The 12,726-nt window shown below is 35.5% G+C and overlaps 1 protein-coding gene across 1 annotated transcript in view; it reads right to left on the bottom strand.

Moving 5' to 3' along the window:
• The window catches only part of LOC117110525 (dynein heavy chain 2, axonemal-like), a gene marked incomplete in the record, with an annotated part of 51,444 nt that overhangs the window by 24,205 nt on the left and 14,513 nt on the right, over positions 1-12,726 (bottom strand). The window contains 20 exon segments of the mRNA XM_033253271.1: positions 191-409; positions 849-974; positions 1,456-1,608; positions 1,992-2,119; positions 2,445-2,625; positions 3,088-3,277; positions 3,504-3,907; positions 4,189-4,326; positions 5,057-5,212; positions 5,617-5,777; positions 5,966-6,104; positions 6,632-6,812; positions 7,200-7,543; positions 7,655-7,816; positions 8,121-8,284; positions 9,301-9,475; positions 10,069-10,225; positions 10,943-11,143; positions 11,704-11,915; positions 12,441-12,569. Of these exon segments, the coding sequence (XP_033109162.1) occupies positions 191-409; positions 849-974; positions 1,456-1,608; positions 1,992-2,119; positions 2,445-2,625; positions 3,088-3,277; positions 3,504-3,907; positions 4,189-4,326; positions 5,057-5,212; positions 5,617-5,777; positions 5,966-6,104; positions 6,632-6,812; positions 7,200-7,543; positions 7,655-7,816; positions 8,121-8,284; positions 9,301-9,475; positions 10,069-10,225; positions 10,943-11,143; positions 11,704-11,915; positions 12,441-12,569 (3,720 nt within the window).

The raw sequence follows: 12,726 nt of genomic DNA, 5'->3' as shown, positions 1-12,726 counted from the left end.
GAGTACTGTGGCGTAAGACTGTGGCACTATTATATACTTTTGTACAGAGAAGCTGTAATACTTTACTCATAACTTTGGCAATAGTAAGTCGATTCCTGCAAATGACCTATCACTTAAAAGTTTATAATGTGGAGAATACGAATACATTAAAAAGTCAATTTTCTTGTTTTTGCCCCTCTACTGTATTTACCTTTACAAGATTATAATTATCATCGCCTTCCTTCTTCAGCCGTGATAAGACTGACTGCAACATCTTCCAGGACACTGTCTTGCCACTTCCTGTCTTTCCGACAATCATCACAGAATGACGCGAGTTCTTGGTCTCGTAGAGTTGAATGACCTTTAGAACCGTAGACTGAATACACTGATAACCATTGATTTTTAACTCTGACTCTATCACAGCCCGCATCTATAATATAATAATAAACAACTGAATTTAAATTAATCTCTCCTTACATTTTGGGACTAGCATCATTGTCAAAGGCTTTATTCCTCCGGATACTGATGACTATGAGCAAATTGTGGATGTGTTACTATTTTTTTAAAATACAGTTTATATCATCTAATTTTAAAAAATGTTATTACCTATGGGTCATTCTCAAAATAAATACCCCTCTAATGAAAGACCAGATGAAATCATTTTTTTATTCTATAATCTGTTAACCATCATAAAAACCCTACTTATAAAAGAGGTCTATAATCATAGGAAGACTTGTATTACAAATAAAGTATAGGGGTATATTTAGTGATATTCTGACTGAGATTTCTTCAGAGGAATGATAATTAAATAATGACTAAGTAATATAATCAAATTAATAATAGAATGGATCTCTTAAAAAACCACATACCTTGCCATAATCAATGACTGGAGTGTCGACACCTGGGAAGAGATCGGATACAATGCCATTGAAAAGTGGGAGATCTACTACAGTCATCTTGGGTACATTCATGTCCTTCATACCAAGTAAGAGAATCTATATGAAGAAAAATGAAAAAAAAATCACATATTTTACATATAATCACAAATAACTTACATATAAATGTATATAAAAATTTAAATATACTTTAAATATAATCACACACCAGACTGGAAAAAAATGGCCTGCGTGAAGAATATTTCCTGTGTAAAATATAAGGGAGAAAACCTGTCTTCGCATATAAAATACATAAGGGCCAATTTGGGCTTGACCTATGGCACAATATAAAACCAATTTATTGTGCAGTAGTTACGATTCAGTGCACCTACTTTCCTAGTGATTTTCCATGCAAGTCGGTTGGTTATAATAATAGCAACAACACCACCGCCACAAACTACAGCATAAACAACAATAATATCACATTTCTTCTTCTAAACTACTTAATTTTCATCATACTAAAGAAATTAAATTGATTGAATTTAAAATGTTAATAAAAAAAAACTGAGTATTATTTAATTTTGAAAATGTAAAGGTTTACCTCTTCATCAGTCATATTTGGGAATGCTCTCTTCTTCTTACCAGCATACCGGAGAACGGACGTCAAAGCTCTCAGGCCGAAGTCATAATGATCTTGTTTAGAGAGTTGCTGGACAGCCAATGAATACAAAGTATGTACCTTCTTGGCAAGAACCTGTACGTAATGGAAAAATATACTATTATTACCTCTGATAGGAGGTCATGTATTCACAGCTGTTCATCTGCTTGTTTGTCTGTTAACAAGATTATACAAAAACAGATGAATGGATATTAATAAAATTAAGTTGAATGGTAGTCTGAGGACTAAAAGTTCACAGGAAGTAAATATTTTCCTTTGTTATTTGGTACTCAGGGACAGAGTTAAGCTATGCAATTTATGGAGTGACCGCTGTATAATCATAATTACAATCATGATTTGTTATTATGATTGTATTGTTCTTTAACACGTTCGTCAGCATTACAGTTACAAACTCAATCTTCACTAATCATCCTCATAGAATTATCACATACTTATCAAATTTTCAAAGAGCTTCTTACCCGTGTGTTACTAAAACCTTCACCAAAGAGAATGATCTCAGCAATGTATGCTGAGTCAGGGACCACCATGGAGATGGGCCGGAACATGGATTTTAAGTTATCTGGCAGCTCAGATCGACCAGCATAACCTGAAAGAAATTACAGTAAATAAACTTATTACAAACTTTGTTATTATCTCTGTCACTTTCTCAACTTCATAATAATAATAAACACAATTACAAAAAAGTTTTATTATAAGCAAATTTGGCCTGGGAGAAAAAAAATAATCAAATTTAAGTCTGAGAGTGCCATTTTCGCCCATATTGCCATAAAATTTTGTACCTCAGCTCCAACTTTGCTGGGGCTTAGATGGTCTACACCAATCCACCTGTAAAAGTTTCCCTGGGCCCCCCACCTCCTCTATTTAAAATTTCTGAATCCACCACTGCCAGTCTTTATCCTTACTCTACCTACCTGGGTTCATCGTAATGAAGATTCCACATGACCAGACAAGGTTAATCTCCCGACCTTCAAATACGAATCGACTTGACCCAGCAGCTAGCGCCGATAGGATGGATAAAATCTGTTGAGCTACCACTGACAACACCTCAATGTTGATACGATTGAACTCGTCAAAGCAGCCCCATGCACCGGTCTACAGAAAGAAAATAATAAATTCACATGATAGCTGCTATGGAAGAAAATACTCATTTTAACTGGAGTTCAAATTGGGCTAAGGACAAATATGCCTGTAGCTATTCGATATTCTTTTTTTATTTTTTATTATGACACTGGTAAAGTTGACAGCACCACAACAGCACAAACAAGCTTGAGCGGCAGCTCACGACAGTACATAATAATATAAAAATAAATTTGAGATGACTTTTGTGGTTTACTAAGTGCACCTGGAAAATATTGATACACGATAGAGCTCTTTAAAACTTGTCATGGTGAATGGGGAAGACCTTAGTCATTCCATAATAACAGCAAATGTGTTAAGAGAAAAGTTCTTTTTTCATATCATAAAATAAGGTTGAATGGCTAGAAATAAAATAGTAAGGATCAAATTTTGTATTCAGATATTATTGAATTTTAAAATTCTAATACAAAATAATACCTGAGCAAGACCACTAAACATTCTGCCCATGGATTTGAAATCCAGACCCTCAGAACAGTTGATAACAATCACGTAATTGCCGAGAGCTTTGCCTAAATCCTTGGTAGTTTCAGTTTTACCTGTACCAGCTGGTCCCTTTGGTGATCCGCCTCGATGTAAATGAAGGGCAGTGGTAAGAGTCATGTAACAACTGTTGCAAGAAACAATAATACATAATGGTTATCATAAGTCATCACTGTAACTCTTAATGTTATTTTCCTATCCCCAACCATACACTAATTCTTCATTAGTGCACAATTTGCTTGATATTATTTAGGTTCGGATTTTAGTATTGATTTTGTTAACTTACAAAATCAATACTAAAATTAATAAGTACCCATCATCCTTCACAGTGGAATACAGTCTTTTTAACCTACCGATCAGTAAGAGGCGTGATGACCAGCCTTCCGGAATTCCCGAGGTACTCATACCCATACTGAAACTGCGTGTTGGTCTGTCGTACCACACAATCATCAATTTCTTTATCCCAGTAGACACGTAACTGACTAAGCCACTCAAAAGCTGTCACATCATTCACGTTTGATTTGATCAACTTCTCAATGACATCTCTCGCATGGACCTCAATCGTGACCAATGACACGACCTTTGCACGTAGCATTTTACTGAGGGAACCACGGATCATCTCAGAATACTTGTTTAGGACGGACACTTGTTTTTTCTTCATGTTTTTCAGAAATTTCTTCTCTCCTCTCTCTTTAGTCATTGCAAGTGCTTTTGTACAATCTGCAGTCCATTGCATCTGGCTAGATGTGATGGTCATCTAAAATGGACATCAAACATTTGAATATTAAACAAAATTTATAAGGAGTTATGCTGTTAAGTTATTTACCCCTCAAAAATAATGGAATTGCCCATCAAACCATAAAATTCAATTCATATACATATCCTAATCATCCAGGTAAGTATTCACAAAGTGGACAATTATTATATCAATATTAATGACAACAAAAATAATGAACATGCTAGCATGCAGGTATCTGTCGTTCCCAGGAAATGCACAAGGCATGTTGAACATTATTAATTTATTGAATTTAGCCTTACCTGTCCAGGCCATTCCTTGATCCACTTGTCTCGCTTGGAATTCTTCTTGGAGGCTAGGTTCTTGAGAGAGATCTTGCACTGCTTAAGGATGTCTTTCAATGTCCATCTCATTGTCCTCTCAATGTCACAAAGCCATGCCTGTATTAAACATAAATTAATCAAATAAAAATATACTGAAGTATAATAAGAAAGATGCTGAAGTTACTTTAAAATAAAATGGAGTATTTTGAAATGAAATTGAATAGATTGGGGAGTGGAGTTTAATAGCTTGGTGGTGCTTGCTTTCCAATCCCAGGATCCTAGGCTCAATTCACGATAACAGGATATTCTCTCACAACCAAATACAACTCCAGACCCTAAGCCTCATAATGAGACTTAGTTTATGTAAAGCATCTTGTATGTTTGAAAGGGATTGCCACTTAGTAAAGTGATTAAATTCACTACTGGCATATCCTTGGCTCTGAGCCTAAGAATAAAATAAATAAATAAAATGGAACTGGAGCTTCTGTGTCATCATTTTTTTACATTACTAAACTAACTTGTTTATGTGACCAATATACATGATATGCCCATATTTGGGTGTAATATGACATCATCATACCCATATATGGGCCTGTCACATAAAATTTGATAGTGTGGACAAAGTTTAAGTCTAAAAATGAGGAATGAGCATAACATTAGCTCCATTTTACAATGTATGTGACCTGGAAGAATAGGCACTTTATGCAAGAGGACAGAGAGCTGTCGACACCGGCAATTCGGGTTAAGCGCCCAAGTATTTACTGTGGACTTCACGCTCTGATGAGCACAGAACCACCGTCCACCTGTCTTCCCGTCCTGTTGCTTTAAGTGCCTATTAAAAAAGTACCTCAACAGGTCCATCCAGGAGGACTGGATGTCCAAACTCTACATATTCCCCATCAGCTGAGTACATTCCTTGGGCTTCAAACTTCTGAGTGATTCCCATTTTATGCATCTTCAGACGGCTGATGTTGTCAAAGCACTTCTTAAGATGTGGTTGAACCTGGAGAAGGAATATATGAAAAGGATTGAATTTTTCCAATGAATAAATCAGTATTAATCAAAATAGGAGAATTTAATGAAATACAAAGGAAAGAGAAAAATTATGAATAAAGGTGGGATGACCCTACAAATATGACCTCACTTAGTATGAAAATCACTTAAGTGAGTACTAGTCAATTTAATGTTTAATATAAAAAATTAAGAAGAAAAATATATTCTCAACATTCATTTTCAATGGAAGTTAATAACTTTATTACAAGATATTCAATTCAAATATTGAATAATTTCTTTAGGTTTATAACTCAATACAATAATAAGATATCTTTAATTTTATTACTTAAGGATAATATCAATGATGACAATGATGATGATGACAATGACTTTTTACATAATTTTTTAACTTACAGCTTCTGGGTTCCGTGATTGTCCAAGAATCTCAAGAAGGTCGTCGTTGGAAAGGAAGTAGAATCTCGGAAAAATCTGTCGCTTGGTTTCGAGGTACATATCAAGGGACTTTTGAATCTCCTCCAGTTTACCATTCATTTCATTTAATGTTTCAAGTAAACCTTTAAAAGACAACAGCATACAACACTTCAACTACTTGATGAACAACAATCAAACATATTTTTACAGTACAGTATATATTAGAAAAGCATTTTTTATCTTTGATCCTATCAATTTTTGCTAAATAGTTCAACAAACATTTTTGAAGTGAAACTCAATCTATGCAAATTATATGCAAATGAGTACTTACCTTCATGGTGCGTTCCTCTGTGTGCGTTGTTGTCTTTGTTAAGTCTTTGCATTATTATCTTCCAGTTGACGTTGACGGAATCAAACTCTGCAGACTCTCTGGGAAGCTGCTTCCGTATGTCTTCACCCAAGAAAATATTCTATAATCATAAACAACATATTGCTAATGATACAGCAAATAAATAGATAATAAAATATTACAGCTGATAAAACAAAAAATACTGTCATCAATTCTTGATGGCATTTAGTTTTAATCCATAAAGTTTTTACTAATTAATATAGATTGTAAAATTGCAGCACTGCCTCTTTTTTATGCCAACCAAAATCATGCCACATCACCAATACTTTAGGTTATATTTATATTGGGTAATCACAGCGATGGTCTTGCACTATGCAAGACTTGACCTGATCAGGGAAATGAATACCACTACCCAACGATGAGTTCCAGGATCCTCCTGAACCGGGAGGAGAGTACCTGTTAAGGGTCCTACCTTGGGTAACAGGTATTTATTTATAAAAAAAAATAAATAAATGAAAAATCTCACAATGGCTGTGTATATGTCACTCATTCTCATTCTCATGTAGAATGACAGCCAACTGTCTTCAACATGACGACGGCTAGTGGAACAAGTGACAAGTAAAATAAATGTGACCAAATCTAGCCTACCTCAAGATACATCCACTGTCGTTGTACCGTGAGCAAAAGTTCAATGACCTCAAGAATATGGGATAATGTCCTCTCCCAGTGGTCGACCTCTTTCTCAAATGCTTTGACATAACGGGATGCCTTCATGGTCGAAAGTGTTACTTGGTTGTCCTCCAAAACTTGGAACACTTCATCTGTTGACCTTTAGGGATAGTAAATTAAGTAAAACTTATATTACATCTTCAAAATTTTAAAGTTTACGGTAAAAAAATGTATACAAAAAGGATAAAAATAAAGGCTAGGCTTCATTGTAAGAAAACTTAAAAAAGTGAACATCAATCATGTCTCAAATAATGGTTATAAGTGATGGGATGCTGAGCTCTAAATAATTAAATATATTTATATAGACCACAAAATAACATGCAAAGAAAAATATAATTATGAGCTTCAACATAATAATTCGCTTGTATACAATTACAGCTAAACAAAGCGAACTTTGAAAAGAGGTTCATACATGGATAATAAAATAGGAATTATTAACACATATTAAGAATTAAAAGCAAGAGGAAGCAAGACTTAGGTATCATACTTGATCTTGTAGTGTCCTCTTTCCTTATATGGTCCAATTTCAAGCAGAGTTTGTTCCCAGGTTTCTTTAATCTGTGAAAGTGTCTCCTCAATGTTCAACTCCTTGGTGGCAGCAGCAGAGATCTCTGACACCTTCTCTGCAAACTGGTCAAAGCCAAGCTCTATGATCTTCTCAAGAGTGAAGTCATCTGCTGTGTGGTCGAAGGTCTTCTGTAACTCCTGTTGCAGCTCGTCCCAATGACGTTGCCTCATGGCGTTGTTGTGGAGATCTGTAACTAATGGCATGGTTCGTCGGAACTGGTCAACTTTATTCCTGGAAGTCTCAACAATCTCCCAGTTCTTATCCTGTGGAGATCAGATTTACCTTCATGAATATTCATTGAATATAGTTTGCAGTGGAACTATTATTCAATAAAATAGGCAAGACACTTTTTCTAGATATGCCACTAGACTGACCTTGAGTTCCCGGTTCAGGCGATTGAGTTTCTTGAAAAGCATTCCTGCTGTGTGCTCCATCTCTGTGGTGACAAGTTCTGAGAATTTTCCTACTTTCCAGGTATTCCAGAGGCCTTCCCATTCCTTGGTTAGTTGCCAAACTGTCTCGATACTATCGAGATCCTAGGGTATCAAAATATTGAGAACTTTAAAAATTGAGTAACAAAAAAGTGTGGGTTGTGGCCGTTTTTGCTACTAAATATAATTTTATCCAAAATCATATGAAAATGTCTAGATAGCAAAGAAGTGTCTCTTATTTTATTTTTTTTAGTTACGTTGGTTTTCATTGGAACAGCCACTTATTCATTTTTTTGGTATATACAAAGACTATAACAATGAAATTTTTTTAAATTTTAGTATTAGATTTAGCTGGAAGTATATTTTTAACGATATCTAAATTATTTATCGATAGTAATATTTCAGTAACCTTGTCTAGTTGTTGTATTTCTTTTGACGGTGGTTGGTCAATCTTGAAGATGTTCAGACCTCTTCTGAGCGTTGCCTCTGTGTCCTTGAGATTTTTCAGTTGATCACGAGTATTACTGATCTGCTCTAGTGCAGTATCACATTCAATCTGGCTACTGAATGGACCTTTAGGGGAGAAAAAGACAAATGTTAGGAATTCAAGAGTAAAATTTAAAAGGTTTCATTTCTACTTGAACCATTTATGGTTGATTGCATAAGAAACAATAATTTACAGAGCATAATTTGTTTGTCTTTTTCATAGTTTATTTTGTTTGGTGGTTCATTTATTCATTTGCTCATTTGTTCGTTTATTAAATCATCTTTTGCTCATTCATTTATAATCCATTCATTTTTTGCTCATTCATTTATAATCCATTCATTTATTCATTTACACATTAATTATTTTATTCATTTAACATCTTTATCCCAAGACATCATCATTTTAAACTATGTTTAAATGGTCTTGGAATCATCTATCTGAGTAACACATGATAACAAAACCGTATTCCAAATTTAACATGGGCTGTGTTTTAAAAATATCTGCAGATATTTAGGCAGGTTCAAAAGTCAGGTTGTAGAAAGACAATTCAAAAGAAATATGTTAAATGTTAAAGTCATGGTATGTAATTTTAACAAGCAGAGTGGAATGAAAATTTTGAATGGTGAAACATAAGCAGTGGGTTTTGAATGGACACTTCTGCATGCAAGGAGTGAGCATTTCTGTTTTAATTATTTGTTTGATTCTGTTCACACAATCAAACAAAAAACTGTTGTATGCTCATATATAGTCATGATGTGCCTATATATGGTCATGATGTGATGTCATCATGACCATATATATGCATGTCATATGTTTTTGTCATATAGAATTTGAGAGTTTGGACAGGGCTTTAAAAGTGTATGTGTATACCTCCACATTACTTCACAGTAGTGAAGCTAATGGTTTGAAGTAAAATTTAAAAACAAATTGATTGGCAACACTGGCCATGGAAAAAGTTATCCATAGGGCGTGGATATACTATGTATTCTGGGATGGAATGTTCTACTCTTTTGAAAGAGTATTGTGTTGTCAAAGAAAAGAATGGCAATAGTTGGTTTATCCAGATATTAATGACATACTGCAGTGTACACATTTTACATACCATTGTTGTGGAAATCTTCTTGAAGCTGATGCACATTTTTCTTGAACTCCTCTGAGGAATGGATGAGTCCAGACTTGAACTTCTCCTTGTGCTTCTTCAACATGACATCACTACTGATGAGGCACTGTTGGAAGGACAACCATTCACCACCGAGGGCTTCAAGCATCTCTTGTGTCTGGAGCAAATAACATCAACTTCATATCATTCGTGCATTGTTTAGTGTACAGATAACATTTGGTGATGGAGGCATTTTATCAAGATAAATATCCTGGTTGAAAGGACAAAACAAATTTTCTTGGCCTGATTGTTAAAAGTAAAATGTATAAAAACCCACATGAAAATACAGTTTGCGCTCCAATTCGAGACCACCTTTGAAACCTATAAATGTGGGGTGGTCTCTGGGTTTGGTCTCCATAACCTTTGTGTTAAAAGACTGGAGACTGTTATTGGTACTTTGAAAAAGTGGTCCTGAATTATAGAGGATCTCAGAATTAGAGGAATCGCGAACTGGAGGGCAAACAAATCAGCTGTGATGTTGGTAGTCTGTATGTGAGATACTTACCTGGATAAACCGACTATTTGCCACTGTTCCCTTACGAACAACCCCTACGAGAAAAATAGAACCATCCAACCATCCCTACACCATTGCAGCTATGCCTAAACATCATCCTCATTTCTTGGAGATAGTTATGAGGGCTGTTAACTTAAGGACACAGTGGCAATTAGTTGGAGTATCGAGGTAAGTATTCATGAAATTGGCTTGCTTACTTTCTCTGGTATGCCAACTTCATATTTTTCTAGGATGGCAAACTCCTCGTGGAGTGGGGTGAATTGCGATTCTATCTCTTTCTGTTCATTCTGAAGCTTCTCTAGTAGGTCTAAGCTATCACCCAGTTCATCCAACGTCTGAGGAGGCTTACTGAGTCTACACATAGAGAAGACAATTTACGTGTTACGGACAATCTGCACATACGACAAACATGACTTTAAAAATCAACAAATTTGTATGTTGTGCATATAAGACAACTCCCTGTTTTTTCCAAGCATAACTTGATATTTTAAGTCTCGTTTTTTATGCGAGAATATACAGTAAGTGAAAACATGTATGGGTCTAAATTGATATTATTAATAATAACAATAACAATGACATAACAATTAGAAAATAATAATATTAATAATAAACTTGAATAAATACAAATTATACATATAAGTGATTCAAAGACATTAACTGTGCATGTAAGTTGCAATAATTGATGAAGTAGATCAAATTGTAATATGACATGGCAAAGAATATTTCATGACTGACCCAGCCAAACTCACACATCAAGCCTAACCAACCTTGCTAGGTGAAGAAAGGCCTAGACCTTGATGAGATAACAAAATATGACTTCATAAATATTGTCCTGTCACTTAGAGTGCTGTTTGGTAGGCATTATTTACTTAAAAATTCAAATACAGTATATTCATATATTCTTCTATGGCTCACGAACAACATTACTGCTTGTTGCAACCAGGATTTAGCCCTTTTCCTTGTGTCACCTTTAATCATTATGAAAACAGGTTTGCATGAACTTTTATCCCAAAGGTGGCAAAAAAAGTTACAAAAAAATATTCATAAGTGATTAAAAGAGGAATGACTTACTTCTCTGCATTTTCCTTGAGGTAGGTGTGCAACTTTGTGAGTTTCTGACTGGCCATGAACTGCAAGAGTGTTGTAAACTTACTTTGCCATTCATTGCAATGTTGTAGAAGTGCAAACTTTAGTGGGGAACAGTCGAGGAGCACAAACTGAATGTTAAGCACCGTCTCCTCTTTTTGCACATTGTTTGCAACCTCTGTATACCTAAGAATGATACAAAATCATTTTATTTTCAAGAGTGTTCTACGAACGATGCCCTATTATTGTATCTTATTTACGTGTATTTCTCCACCCCAGGTGAAACACAAGGAGAGCAACTATGAAATTATACCAGCGACTCTCAAACAGAAAGGATCTCCATGGTTCAGTTCAAACATAGTGTCTACCAACAGCTTGGCTACTTGCTCTTTCATACTGGCAAATTCATAGAAACAAATGGGGGTAATATTACACAATGCCAAACCTACTATAATAAAGTTTAACAACAATGTAGACACACACAAAAAATTTGCACTGAATCGCTGCTGTGAATCTTCTTTGAGAAGAAATTGTTGTATGCCCATATATAGTCATGAAGTGCCTATTATGGTCATGATGATTCTTTTGTCACATGTTTTTGCCCTGGACAGGACTTTAAATGAGATAAAAAAAAAATCAATAAACTAATCTTCAAAAAAATATATAAAGAAATATAAATATAGATTATACAGTAGTTTTCATTGAGGAGATCAACCTTGAAAACCTCCTTGGACATATTCATTTACCTGGCAATATCTGCATCAAAGGATGAGACTGGTGGGTTGAGGTTCTGGTATCTACGTATGAACGCATCCTTGTTAATCTCCCAGATTTCTCGATAGTTATCCCACGTGCTCAGGTACGACTTGAGGTGCTGTGCGTTGGCTTGCATGCCGCTGTCTATGCTCTTCTGTATTTTACGTGTCTCTTCGTCTTTGTCAATGATAGCGTAAATTGGCTATGTATGGAGAAAATTGTGCATTTCAAATTATAGGTAACTTGATGTCCCTCCCATTGGTGTAAACTGGGCTACAATTAAGCTTGGCAAATCGGGGTGGAGGGTGGCAAGAAGGGATGATCAACCAGGGCAGTTGCCAAAGTATGACTAATAAGTACAAAATAATTTACATAAAAAATTAAAATGGCAATTCGGACACTTCCAGGAGGCATACCCCCCTCCCTCAGACCCCATATAAGAGACACTCTAAAACCTTTTTTTTCTTGACAATAGGTTCAGCTCTCTTTGGACCTTACGTCCTTGATTGCCACCTCACCAAAAAAAATTCTAAATCTGCCATTGAGTACAGTACACAATTTTGCTTTTACCGCAAGGAGTCAAAACATGTAATGATGTAATCTAGATCTGCACTGATATCAAAGAGTAATGATTTCTCCTACCATGAATGATTTGTAAATTAAGTTATGATTTAATAACCATAAGGAGCTTGCAAATAACAGAGTTGTAACAAGAACAATGACTCACCCCTTTGGTAGATTTCTTCCTTGTCAAAAGATCTGGCAGCCTTGGAATGACAGAGACAGCTTTGGTCAGATGGCTACTGGTACTCATCACCAGTGATGCCAGCTGAATCAATGTTGGCGAGAACTCCACCTGAATGGCAAAAGGCATGGACATGGTAACAAGGCAATTGATCATTATGTGATGAGGCGTGACAGTAGCTGCAGTGGGATACCTAGCAATGCTGACTGGGGTACAGCTTATGGGGGGGCAGGGGGAAATGAACCAAAGTCTTAGTGGGGAAACTCAA

The sequence above is a fragment of the Anneissia japonica genome, unplaced genomic scaffold, assembly GCF_011630105.1.
Source record: "Anneissia japonica isolate Jap-2015-1 unplaced genomic scaffold, ASM1163010v1 scaffold3434_len466720_cov178, whole genome shotgun sequence".
Lineage (NCBI taxonomy): Eukaryota > Metazoa > Echinodermata > Crinoidea > Comatulida > Comatulidae > Anneissia > Anneissia japonica.
This window is presented reverse-complemented; position numbering and strand designations above follow the sequence as displayed.